This window comes from Pipra filicauda, unplaced genomic scaffold (assembly GCF_003945595.2).
Source record: "Pipra filicauda isolate LSUMZ 115617 unplaced genomic scaffold, ASM394559v2 scaffold10_size6260569_pilon, whole genome shotgun sequence".
Taxonomy (NCBI): domain Eukaryota; kingdom Metazoa; phylum Chordata; class Aves; order Passeriformes; family Pipridae; genus Pipra; species Pipra filicauda.
The window spans coordinates 5,814,204-5,827,413 of record NW_024103541.1 but is presented as its reverse complement, the minus strand read 5'-3'; the positions used below and the strand labels follow the sequence as shown (position 1 = coordinate 5,827,413).

General features: G+C 42.2%; 1 protein-coding gene across 1 annotated transcript in view; it reads right to left on the bottom strand.

Moving 5' to 3' along the window:
* Positions 1 to 12,960, bottom strand: part of GPR39 (G protein-coupled receptor 39) — a 78,197-nt gene extending 65,237 nt beyond the window's left edge. The window contains exon 1 of the mRNA XM_027723579.2: positions 12,096 to 12,960. Within this exon, the coding sequence (XP_027579380.2) occupies positions 12,096 to 12,960 (865 nt within the window). The remainder of the gene's footprint in view (positions 1 to 12,095) is intronic.
* Positions 12,961 to 13,210: the final 250 nt, after the last annotated feature.

Genomic DNA, 13,210 nt, shown 5'->3' with positions numbered 1-13,210 from the left:
GTTTCCTAAATTGTCAATATGTTCTTTATAATAGAAAAGAATGCATTTAAATGTTGGCTCGGACTAGAAGACAAATAGAAAGGGGACATTTGAATTTCAAGCCGCTGTCAAAAACCTTTTTAGAATTCAGTAGACGCGTATAGGAGCAGGAGTAGGAAAAGGGAAGGGAATCAAGCCAATGGAAAGTTTCAATCTCCAGACACTAACTTTTAACAAGGAACTCCCAAGGCTGCCTCCAAGTACACTAGGTAGGAAAAATCTTCCAACAAGGGGCACAAGAGAAGCCCTGGAAGAAGAAGACGTATATGCTCACAAACCTCCCCAGGCACAGAGATTGCTCCAGCTGAGGGGTGATGGCCCTTCGTGCCCACCAGACCAGCAGAGAGCAGTTTCAGGTGAACTCTCTCATTTTGCTCTTCTGTTACTGGGGGTTTTTTATAGCAAATCCATACTCAGCATGGATTTAAAGCTCTGTAAATTCAAAATTAATCAGGGGTACTACAACTTTCAGACTCACGTCTCTAAGCTGAAGAGGAAGGTTTGAGCATGCTGGAGGGAATGCCCTTGACCTACAGATGTAGGCAATTGCAAATTTCTTGACATAAGGCCTAACCTAAACAGGATGGGCTCCCTGGGCAGTGTCTGAACATGCACAACAAGACTTCCAGGCTTAATTCATTGCACAATGAGATCAGATTGATTATACCTGGACTCACTCTGCATACAGCTGTTACTGTATCCATTTTGCAAGGCTTTCAAACCAGGGTACAAACCAGACCTTCCTCTTTGGCACTCACTGCCACAGTGTGCTTACAGAGCCAGCCATATTCTTAATTTTGCTTTCTTAAAAAATACAACCTCATTTTAGCTTCTGTTAAAAGTTTGTCTCCCCATTCTCCAGTCATCTTAGTAGCCTTTTTCTCTGACCTCAGCATGGGTAGTTAGACATCGCATTTTTTTAAATTCAAGTTTAAAAAGAGATATATTTTAAACCACTAAACTTCATTAGCTAAGTTGCCCCCATAGAATTATCGTCCAAGATTCTCAAGGTGTGTGTATGTCTGCTAATACCAACATATGCTTTTATACATTTTGTCAGAAGTTGATGTCATCATTACTAGCAGTAGAGTTTAGATATTTTTGGCTTTCAAGACAAAAAGATCCCTTAAATACCATCTTTTGAACGCCTGTGACACAACCCATTTCATTCATTTTAAACCTGCATTTTTTTTCAACTGATCAGAAAGATCTGTTGAATAAACCTGTGACAGAAAGTCAGAAGACTTTTAGGAATTTCACTGTCTGAAGGGCAAGGACAACCACCAGCGTGCCTGCTTTTGACTTCTGTTTGTCCTTCACCATACAATGTTAGTTCTTATCTAATGGTTAAAAACCTTTCATGTTAAAGTCATGCCCACAAGAAGGACTGTTTGAATCTCTGTGTACCTTATTGCTGACGTACTGCGATCTTTAGTTACCTTAAAAGTTTAATTCTGATTGTTGGTTCATTTTTAGCGGTTTCAAGAACTTCTCTTTATAGATATCCCTAAGCATTATTAAGAGATTCAGCTGGAGAGGACCTTCATTCTTGATGCCTTTAAGGGACAAATGTAAGTTCAATATTATTGTCAAAATCAGAGAGCTCAAAAGTTGTCTTTATTGGAGAGACAGAATGTGAGGCACAGGAAATGAAAAATCAACAAGTACTAGAGCTTATCAAACGATACACATTTTGGCTCACACACACAGAAATTAACACCTTTCTCCTTGAAAAGTTTATGTTCTGGGGCAGAGGGGCATAGGAAAAAATAACCAAAATTTGAAGAGCAACATTTCAATCCATTTCCTTTTCTTGTCTACTCAAACATTTTGTTCTGCCATCCTAAAAAGCTCCTGTTTCTGTACCTGACTGAAGGCAGACTGTCCACTTGCTTATATTGGCATTTACAGAAAGTTTCAGATTAAGAGCAGACATACTGGGATAGACCTAGGACTCATCTATCCATTCATTTCTCTCTGTGATGATCCCACATAGACATCTGCAGAAAAAGAAACAAGCATAGAGGGATTTTCCTGTACTACCCACACAGAAATTTTGGCACCCAGCAATATCAGGACTTTCTAAAGTGGAGATTATATCTTATTCTTAACAGCATTATGCTTCAAGGTTATATATAATCTCTTTAGGAGCCCATTTTTACTTTTGGCCTCCAGAACAATGAGTTCCACAGTTTAAATTTTATGCTTTATAGAAAAAAGGACTAGAATAATTGCAGTTACTGGAATTTAATAGAAGGCATACCTATATGCTGAACTCCAGGGGTTTTGTTATGAAGGAGCAATCAAGACAGTCTTCTAATATTTCTCCAAATTAAAAATCACCTTCAGCAGCACCATGCTAAGCATACCACTAAAACAAAAGACTGAGCATGAGGTGGTTCCTCTTTTAGATATGTAAGACAATCGTTACATTCAACAAAAAGCAAATCGGCAATATTATATAGGGGAGCAAATCAAGGTGGATTTGTAGAAATGCTGTATGAACGGGGACAAAATATTTACACTACCCTCTGAAAGGGGCTGAGCTCTTTTGCAGGGTTCAGCTAGAGACTGGAGCAGAACAGCTTCTTGAATATCTATGCAGATACTACCTAATCAAACATGGGAAAAGAAAGCCATTTATGCTGAGGACAAGGATGGATAGCTAAGAAATGCCATCTTCTCTAATGCATGTCTGGGTTTTTTTATACTCATGACTAAAGTTTAGTTTCCTGGTAATTATTGCATATGTGCACCTGTTTGCATGTGGTTGTCAAGCATTTTTTGAGTGATCACAGAACTCTCTGCACGTATCCATAGCAAGCACATGCTTGCTGACAGAGAGATCCCCAACTCTAACCCTATAAGCTGCACTTTCAACTTAAATTCCTCAACTAAAAATTGATAAGAACAAAAATACTAAGAGTTTTAAGAGAGAAATAAATGCAACAACTAGAGGCTTTTAAATGGCTTAAGGGGAAACAAGAAAAAGTTTACTCATAAGACTACCAGACTTCTTTCTCAGTTTCACCTTTCTTTTTAAATCACAATTTATATGATTAAAAGGTTCTTGGCAGACATATTTAATCCATAATATTTTGACCTTGATATTACTCATCCATACATAACAGAGACCAGAAGGATAACTGCTTTCTAACCTAAGCAGCATAAACATGCTTATGATCTCTCAAAAGAGGCTAAAAAACTGCTACAGCACATTGTGCCAAATATAACTTGAAATCTTAACTGTTTATCTTCAATGTTTTAGTAACTCACAACAATGAAAGGGAAGAAAATAATCTTTGGCATGTTGGTTGGCAGTTGCTTGGTTCTCAGTTTCTTACACAAATGTTGCCTTTAGGTAACCAAGACATTATGTAGGATAATCATAGAATGGTTTGAGTTGGAAGGGACCATAAAACTCATCTAACTCCAACTCCCCTGCCATGGGCAGGGACAACATCCGCTAGACCAGGTTGCTCAAAGCCCCACACAACCCAGCCTTGAACACTTCCAGGGATGACGCATCCACAGCTTCTCTGTGCAACCTGTTATAGGGCCTCACCACTCTCACAGTAAAGAATTTCTTCCTAAGATTTCAGTTTGAAGCCATTCCCCTTTATCCTGTCGCTCCAGACCCTTGTAAATAATCTCTCTTCACCCTTCTTGTAGGTTCCCTTCAGGTAATGGAAGGCGTCAATTAGGTCACCCCAGAGCTTTCTCTTTTCTGGGCTGAACAATCCCAATTCTCTCAGCCTTTCCTTGCAGGAGAGGTTCTGTAGCCCTCTAATCATCTTGGTGGCCTCCTCTGGACTTACTCCAACAGCTCCATGCCCTTCCTGTGCTGGGGACCCCAGAGCTGGATGCAGCACTGCAGGTGGGTCTCACCAGAGCGGGACAGAGGGGCAGAATCCCCTCCCTTGCCCTGCTGGTCATACTGCTTTGGATGAAGCCTGGGATACAATTGGCTTTCTGGGCTGCAAGTGCACACTACAGGCTCATGTCCAGCCTCTCACCTGTCAGCACCCCCAAAGTCCTCCTTCCAAGGGCTGCTCCCCCCAGCCTCTGTTGATACCAGGTGTTGCCCTGACCCAGGTGCAGCACCTACCCTTGGCCTTGTTAAACCTAATGAGATTCCCATGGGCCCGTTCCTCAAGCTTGCCCAAATCCCTCTGGATGGCACCTGTCCTTGAGGAGGGTCAACTGCACCTCTCAGCTTGGTGTCATCTGCAAATGTGCTGAGGGCCCACCCGACCCCTTTGTCTGTGTCATTAATGAAGATACTAAATAACAAAATTGAAAGCTTCACATTACTAACAAATGCTCAGATATTAAAGTTCTTTTCCATTAAAATTCACAGGCTTGCAATCATTGTTTAAAGATAATGGTCCCAACATCAGATAGGAAAACAAAAGATTTAATTATAGGAAATGTAGTATAATTTGAATATGAAACAATAGGGGATTAGATAATGCATTTAATTTTCACAAGTGAAGATTCCAATAAATCATCTGTGAACTTGCCACAAATGACTCCTATCTACTGAAACTGGGGAGTTTCAAGAGCAGTCTGCGTTTGAGATGGTGTCAGGCTCAGAAGAGATAGCAAGAAAACAGAGAGAAATTGGAAAATTAATGCTTAAGACAAGAGTCTCTTGAACAAAGAACGAGGGCACTAGACCAAAATTGATGGAACAGAGTTCCCTAATGTAGGGTTGCTGTGTTCTGTCTGAGGGCTATCTCCCTCAATCAATTTCCTACCTGTAGCAACATCTGTGTTTCTCCACTTTAATGGAAATAAATCTTCCTGCTTTCTTATCCACTGTGAAGAAAGAGACAGCTTCCAAGGCTTCTACTTGTAAGAAAACATGTCCTAGAGAGGACTTGCCACGCTACAGAGTGTATTTTTCAGAAGCTGAGATGGCACAACCAGACCTCAGCTTCCCAAAGCCTGCAGTCCCCTGCCGTTCCTTGGGTCTTTGTTGCCACAGTGAGGGATGTTGCCTGCACTTCCCTCATTCCTTCTCTTAGCACATACCTACGAGTGCCAGAAGAACCAAGGGCCACTAGTTTTATTATCTACAACTTGTAAGAGAGAAAGAGAGATTAATAATATCAGTTTTAAGGCCAACATGGGTAATGGTCTTTAATGAGGCTTAAAGACTTTGGGCAGAGGCAGAAGGGCAGAAGTACTTAAGAAATCTCAGCTGTGCACTCAGTCTCTGGACAGCACAGATGGTAGAGTAAAAAGAAGTGAAAATATACTTGTGCTGTATGTGCCACAGGATGAGCTGAGTGAGTGAATCAGCACACCATCACCTATAGCTCACTACAGATCAGGCAAAATACCAGTTTCCTTGTAGGCATGAGGCAAAAAACAGAAGCATGGCCATGACTTTAACTAAGCACCAGTAAAGCACTCATTGTGCTCATGGGCTTCTCATGCAAAGACAGTGGTCCTGTGTCCACAGAGACAATATCTGCCTAGATATAATATATAGAGAATTATGTGGATTACACTAGTGGTGAATTTAGTCCTCTGACTACACAATTTGCAGGGTTAGGTTATTTTTAAAGCTGCAGACTTTTCATGTTGAAGTGATTTTTAAGTGCTCTTATGCAAAGTGTAATCACACATTGATTTTTCCATTAAAACTACAAAAGTCTTAAATACCTTGGGGGTGCTGGCCTCTATTAGTCCCTATTCTTCCATCCTATTTCTCTTGGTAGTGTTTTACCACCCCTCGGTGTAGGAGGAAAGGAAGACTGTTTGCTTAAGCTGAAAGCACGATCTTGTATTCCATGAGTCCAGTTAAAAGCAGGAGTAGAAAATTGCTTTCTGTACAACAGGGAGGGAAATTATGCTGGGTTCTCCTTATGTTCCTTTTTAAATTACAGTGTGGGAAACCTGAACATACAGATGTCTGGATTTTGGAGGTTTGCTTTGAATCTGTTTTACTATGGCAATGTTGTGTTTTTTTTTTTAAACCATAGGAAGTCTCCCAGCTCTTCAGAGGAGATTGTTTGTAACAATTGCCCTGAGAAGCCATCATCTCTCAATGCAGCCTTTCCATTGTCACCTGTTGAATAGCTGAGCTTCAGTTTTGTGCTACCAGCATTCAGTAGCATTGATCAGTTTTGCCATTGACACCAGGTTAATACCTTTGCAGAGAAGAGGAAAGCAAATTTTCCTGAACACCAGCAGGTAAATCCCGTGTTTCTATCTCTTTTCCAGAAGGCAGCAAAAGAAGTAAGAAAAAACTTACTAGTTACAGAGGGTGGATGCCCCATACAGCTGAGTGGCCAGGCCCAGGTCTGCTGGTTTAAGTGTTTCACGTTCCCTTCTCACCCCCTGCTACCCATTTCGGGGCATTGACTCCCCTACTTGTCTTGTGCAATTCAAAGCCCTGCTCAGGGAAATATATGGATAGAAACACCATATAAAACACAAGGATTAAAATAATATCCAGCCTATAGCATATTTATCTTCAGACGTGTCTCCAAAAAAGCCTCTGAAGAAAGGCAGCTGAATGGAACGATTAAAGAAATGAACCAAGAGGAGTCAATGAAGTTGAGTTTAAAGAACATGGGCTGGAGCTGTGTTCTGGAATATAATCGATTGGGTTATTCTTTCCATTTTTGTTCTATCCCTATGCTTTACTTTTTTTCAGCAAGGAAAAAACCCATCTGGGTTCCAGCTTATGAAGAAACATCTAATTTTCCTGTAACAGAAGTCCTACCATTGTCAAGTTACACTGTGCCTGAGTCATAACCAGATGACAACCATGTATTTTTCACAACTACTTGAAGTAATTTGCCTCCTGAAAACCCATTTGCCAAGTGCCTTACAAATACACTTCCTTAGTGATCTTTGGAAAGGCTATTTCTACGCACAATACCATTATTCTGAGCAAAACATTAATTTGCCGTCACTAGTATATGGGAAGAAAATGGTGCTGCAAGTTCTAAGAGATCTTTTTAATTTCTGACTCAAGGTTTTATCTGGATTTTGCTTATGGCTAGGTACAGCTGTTTATGGTATTGCTATGGAATAGCCTGGCATTGTTTTAACAATAGCCACCAAAAAAGTGGCAGGAGAGAGGCCAGACAGCCGAGCAGGCAGGTCACTACTGCAAGATTCAGCAGATGCATTTGTGACTCTCTATTGCATTTGTGGCCTTGATCAGGGCACTGACTTCTTCCTTTCCAGCTCTTCCTTTTTGCCCATTGTTTTTTGATTCAGAGACAGGGACTCTCTTTCCTTCTGTGGCACTCACCAGAGTCTCAGTAAAGCCTTTAGTTACTACTGCCCTGTAAAGCAGACCAGACCTGTACCACACCACATCACATGAAACCACCACTGCTGCTACCTTCAAGTTGACACTCAGTGTATTTGACATGGTTAAGTGTTAGAAAAAATGAAAAATAAAATAAAATAAATTAAAAAAAAAAAAAAAGAAAACCTAGAAACAAACAAAAATCACCACCACACTGCCTTTCTCAGATGGAGGCACTGTCATTGATTATGATAAGCAATTCCCTTGCCTGATTAATAAAGAAGCTGTAGGATATTTGCTGTCCAGGCATGTAGGCAAAATTCATCCTACATCAGATGGTCCCAAAGGAGAACAGTTGAATTTCTGTAGTGATGGGAAAGAGAGAGCATTGGGAATTATCTGCCTCACTTGGCCTCGCTCACAGAGGAGCTGACAGCGCTGGGCTGGTAGCAGCAGAATCTCAATTTAGGGAGGTCCAGCATCAGCTCTGGCTCCTGCTGACTGCTGTAGCAGTGCTTTAATGCATCTTCATCAACACTTCCATAACAGCCAGATTATTGTGATACTTTTCATTTCTGGATGGGAGAGCTCAGGATGGATGGATGCTTCATCATGGTCAGGAGACAGAAAAGGACTGCCCAGATACCAGCCCCATGCAGCAGGACCCCTCTGCTGTGGAAACAGATGAGTGTTGCTCCAAAGGGCAAAGAGGGGGTAGCAACAATAAAGGACTCTCACTTCAATGTCTTTACTGTGGTAGGCTTGAGGCTGCTTTATGCAAAATGATTAAGGCTTTTAGCAGAAGCACAAACTGAAGCTGCCAAGAGAAATATCACAGAAGCTTTAGAAGCAATACTTTTTTCAGCTGGGATAGTCAAAACTCAGTTGTTGAGTAGAAGCCCAGGTGAGTCAGATCTAGCCTGATGACAAACCATACAGCTGCTTTCGTATAAATGTGCATTTATACAGTGACCAGATTAAGAAGGATGTAGCGATGACCAGCGAGCAGGCACTGCTGGTGTGGAGTCACTGGTCTTTCCCAGCAGCACCTTGTGTGGAGGTTTCCCCCATACTGCTCCTCTTTCCCAATGCCCACCTGTTAACATTTCCTAAAGACTTTTAACTTACTTGCAGCTATGGAAGGGCCTTCCTTTTGTAATATTTATAATTATTGCACTAGCTGGAGCTCTCTTTTATGGAATCCTTCCTTTACATTATCCTCCTTTGTTTGCTACAACCCACTTATAATATTATAATAATTGATATATGTCTCCAAACTCGTCCTTTTTTAAGAGCTCTCTGATACAGTGCAGGGGTCTCAGCTCAGGTATTAGAGAAGTAAGAGGTCCCCAATGGCACTTTGTGACAATTTAGGTGATTACTGCCCTGCCCTTTAGGGTCAAAGGAGAAAGACAAGATCAAGTAGCCACAAAGATGAAATCAATCCCTGTCAGGGTGGGTCAGGCATTAGGAGGTTTTAAATACTGTTAAAAGCTTGCATTTAATCATAAAGCCATCAGCCAAGTGTTTTATAACCACTGAAGCTATCCAGTTTCTGGTGCTCAGGGTGGAAAAACTTTTATTAACAAATGCTGCTATGAACCAACCAAAAATGAAGTTCAGCTATATTTTCCCTGATATTCAGCCACACTCATACAGACACATATAGAAGAAAGATCTGCTGTCCCACCATGAGCAAAACTGCTTTAACATCAAACATGGGTAACCCAAACAACATCAAGCAGTGTGACCTGTGTTGCTCGTATGGATGGACTGATCCACTGGAGGCACTGGGGTTTTACCACATGACTCTGAAAATTATTAAATAAATCACACACAGACATTGCAGGAAGTATGACCCAGTCTATCCAAAAGCACAAAATGCCTAATTTCTGGAGTAGGATCATTATGCAGAGACTTACATGTGCTATCACATTTTTCTTGGAGCCAACTGCAATAGTGAGAAGGAAGTTGGAAGGAATAGCATTGCACAGCCTACTTTATAAAAACAGAATTGGTTTTCTCCAAAATACTGGGACAAATTTGCATTCCACCACTGAGGCAATTTGGCCAATCCCTGCTTTCCACCCTGAGCACAGCAAGGTAGCCAGAAAGAGAAGGAACTGATCTCCCTACATCAGAGACTTCAAATCCCCAATCAGACCATCTGGACTTTAAGCTGAAAGATTTGACCCTTGCAGACACCTTCCCTGAACACAAAAGCTCTTCCCCACGTGAGCTCAGCCTGTCCAGCACTGTGGTGCTTGTCCCCCTGCCACCCTCCTCCTCCACCACAGCAGTGGTGTCACCCTACCTGGAGCCCATCCTGTAAGCATCAATACTGCTTATGGCAAGTGGTCTTTCCCTTTCAAAATTTGCAATTAATTTTCATGAATATTCTCAAGTGCCACACAAAAACGTGACACTAAAAAAGCATTAGATCCTTCCTGTGCCATCCCCTGATTAGCTTTTTCTCATCGTCAGGAGATTTATGAATTTAATCTCCATTTTATAGAACTTATCACTTTTAACAACTAGAGGAAAATGCTAAATTGTTTTTATTGCTGCTAGATGTTCAAAGACATGATGCTGTATATTGCCATTTACATTTCACATTAAAAGTGATATATGTTGAGAATGTGCAAGTATTTGTTTTAATTTGACCCATCTGTTAAATGAAAAACAAAGAGGACTTCTAAATCACAATATTTAAATTCAGCGATTTGTAAACAATTTATATGTTCATTTCTTCTGGGTTAAAACTGCCCTAAAGCATCACTATTATGAAATCTCCAAATTAAATTGCTTTGCAGGCCAGAGTTTCTTCCTCCTCAGTTTATTAATTTATTCCCAAAGCCAAGTAAATTAGCAAGACTCATATTAAAGTCTTACCACTGAAATAATTTGGGGGAATTTGTGGAAGTATCTACTGCCTCCAAAAAGCTGAGAGTACGGAGGAAGTGTCAGATACTGGTGGCAAATTCCTTCGTGATAGAGGGCAAACTAGTTGCTTTCATTTAGCTTTCCAGTACTCCTGCAAGCAGCACATCTGCCTATTCCATGCTAGACCATCACCAAGGAAGGACAATAATCAAGAAGGGGAAAAAAAGTCATAGCAATTTACCTTCCCCCCTCAACCTAGTCAGGATTTGGATCTTAGACTGGGCTTTAATGTAGCTGTGGTAATGGTAACTTACAACGGGTTGCAGAGGCACAGACATTTAAGGAATCCACAAGTAACACTTCAAGAGCAGATCTGTTTTTCTGCTTTGTGCAACAGGTATATTTAGCTACAATGCTGTGCCTCTACCCCAGAAATCAGTACTGTCAAGTGGAATGAGGATACTGAGAGCCTTTCAGTCACCCACATACAGGGCCTCTTGCCCTAGACTAACAGACTCCTTGTGAAAGGAGATGATTTCTTCATTAGATGTACACTCTGAGCATGAGGAAGGGCTCTGTACAGCCTGGAGTGTCACATCTCCCATTTGAAGCCCTTGTCACGCTCTCTGATGGTGGAGTGTGCAGCTCCACCCTGTCCCAAACCCAAGTCATATGCCTTGTCTGAATGACAGGTTTTCACCATGCTCTCACACAGCTGCAGCAGGAAAGGGGCTGGCTGCACCCTGGGCTCCTTACCCTGCATTCATGTCCTAGCCATAGACCATGGCAAAAGCAGGACTAGAGGAGGAATCAGAGAATCCTCAGAAAGCAAAAATAATTTAAAAAGAGGAAAAAAATAATAAAAGAGCTAATCTACCTAAAGTTGCAGAAGTGGACAGACCCACAAGTTTCAATTCCCTCTCTTCAATATCAATCAGAGCACTAAAAAGCAACGCACAAGTACTGGGTCTACTGCATATTCTTACACTAGGGTCTACTGCATATTCTTACACTAGGTGGTTCGTTTATTATATTCAGTATCATATTAAGCAACCCAATAAAACAGGAACTAGTAGTAATGCAGCCAGGGCATGATTAAGGGCAGCTCTAAGAACATCAACAAATGTGGAGACTACATGGATCACAGCCCGGAAAGATTCCAAGTTGGCAAAATGACAGCTTGATTAGTTTTTGTCTGACAAATGTGGCAACAGAGATCAGAATCAAACATAATTTTGAGGTTACAGGCCTTCAAATAAAACCAGAGAAAAAAATTCAAAGAGGGCAGCCAAATATCAAATAAACTCTCCAGCCCAGCTTCTTTGATGCTCAGATGCAACACAGCCATAACTACTGAGGTTAAATAAGAACTCTCCAAGGAGCATCCTGAATCAACAGGGAAATGCCTTTAGAGAGGGACAAGCTTCAGATCTTGCAAGACAGTCTTCCTTCCCATCAGGAGCCTTACTAAGTATGCTCATATTTGTAATTTATTGGGAAAACATGCAAGTAGAGCTACTTTATATCCAGGCAACCGTTGCCTATTGCTACCCCAAAGGTCAAGCTGCAACAGCCTATCACCCATACTGCTGCACATAGGCATGCAGGATAATCAGACAACAGAAATAGCAAACAGCGAATGGATTTTTCCTTCTTTTTCCCTCCCACCTGTTCTAATGACAAAAAGAGTGTGTCAAAAACATACAGAGACATCAGGTTTTTTAAAATGTATGCTCGCAACCAAAAGTATTGCCTATCCCTCATTTTGTATGGACTCCAACCATACATTCCCCATTTGGAGGAACTTGGTGAGATAAAATGGAGGCTTCTGGGCTTCATTCCCATGTGGAAAGGGGGCAGAGGACAGAGGGGAGGCAGAGTAGGACAGGCTTCTTACCCAGGAAAAAAGTGATCTGTCTCCTGGAGCTCTTGCCCTCTGAGCTCTCACTTTTTCTTAGATACTTCTGGTGCTTTTGTCCTCCCTTCACTGCCACAGTTCCTTCCTTGTGGATCATCAGGGCTTTCATCATGCTATGGCACATGAAGGTGACAGATCCCAGCACTATGATGTACACAGCAAAGGCACTGAAGACGCTGGCTTGAAAGAGAGGAAACTTGGAAGAGAGGCTGGTACAGATGGTCATATTGTACTTCAGCTCAGGTATGAGGTGCCTGGGAGTAGGTCTGACACAGGCCGTCGTACTTTGGTAGCCCTCGACGATTTCCAGGGGATATTCGGTGCCCATGGCAAAGAGCAGGGGCAGAGCCACCAAGACAGATGTCCCCCAGACAAAGGCGATGAGCAGCTTCACCGTGCGGGGTCCAGAGAGAGACTTGAACTTGAAGGGGTGGCAGATAGCGATGTACCTCTCAAAGCTGAGGGTGGCAACGTGCAGCACAGTGGCATAACTGCAGGCTTCAAAGAGGAAGTAGTAGAGCTTGCAGGCAATGTTGCCATTGGGGGTAGAAAAGGGGCTCCAGATGGCACTGAAGAACTCCACGGGCATGCCCAGCAGGATGACCAGCAGGTCAGAGCAGGCCAGGCTCACCATGTGGTCGGTGACCTCCTTCTGCAAGTAGCCCTTCTTCTGCAGGATCCTGGTGGCCTTGATGGTGATGCTGTTGCCCAAGATGCCCGCAACAAAGATGCAGATGTAGACTAAGGCCAAAGTGATCTTGATCCACAGAGCCACCTCAAACTCCTGAACATGGCTGTGGTCAATGAGATGAGAGCAGTCTGAAGTGGATGTCTGTCCTGCCATGAGCAGCCCCTGGCAGGGAGGAGGAACAAAGTGCCCTCCTGCCTTCTCTGATGTTCAAATTCACAGCAAACGGGTTCTTTCTCGCTTTGCCCCTCTCACGGAGACGCACATGTCTGAGCAGTCAGGTATAATGTGTGTCACCTGGCCACACCTGTGGGGTTTGTTAGCAACCCTCTGAGTCAGTAAGTCGAACAGGAAAGTGTTTCAGCTCTTACCTATCTTTATGGTAAACACCTCTTTCTCCTTTTGG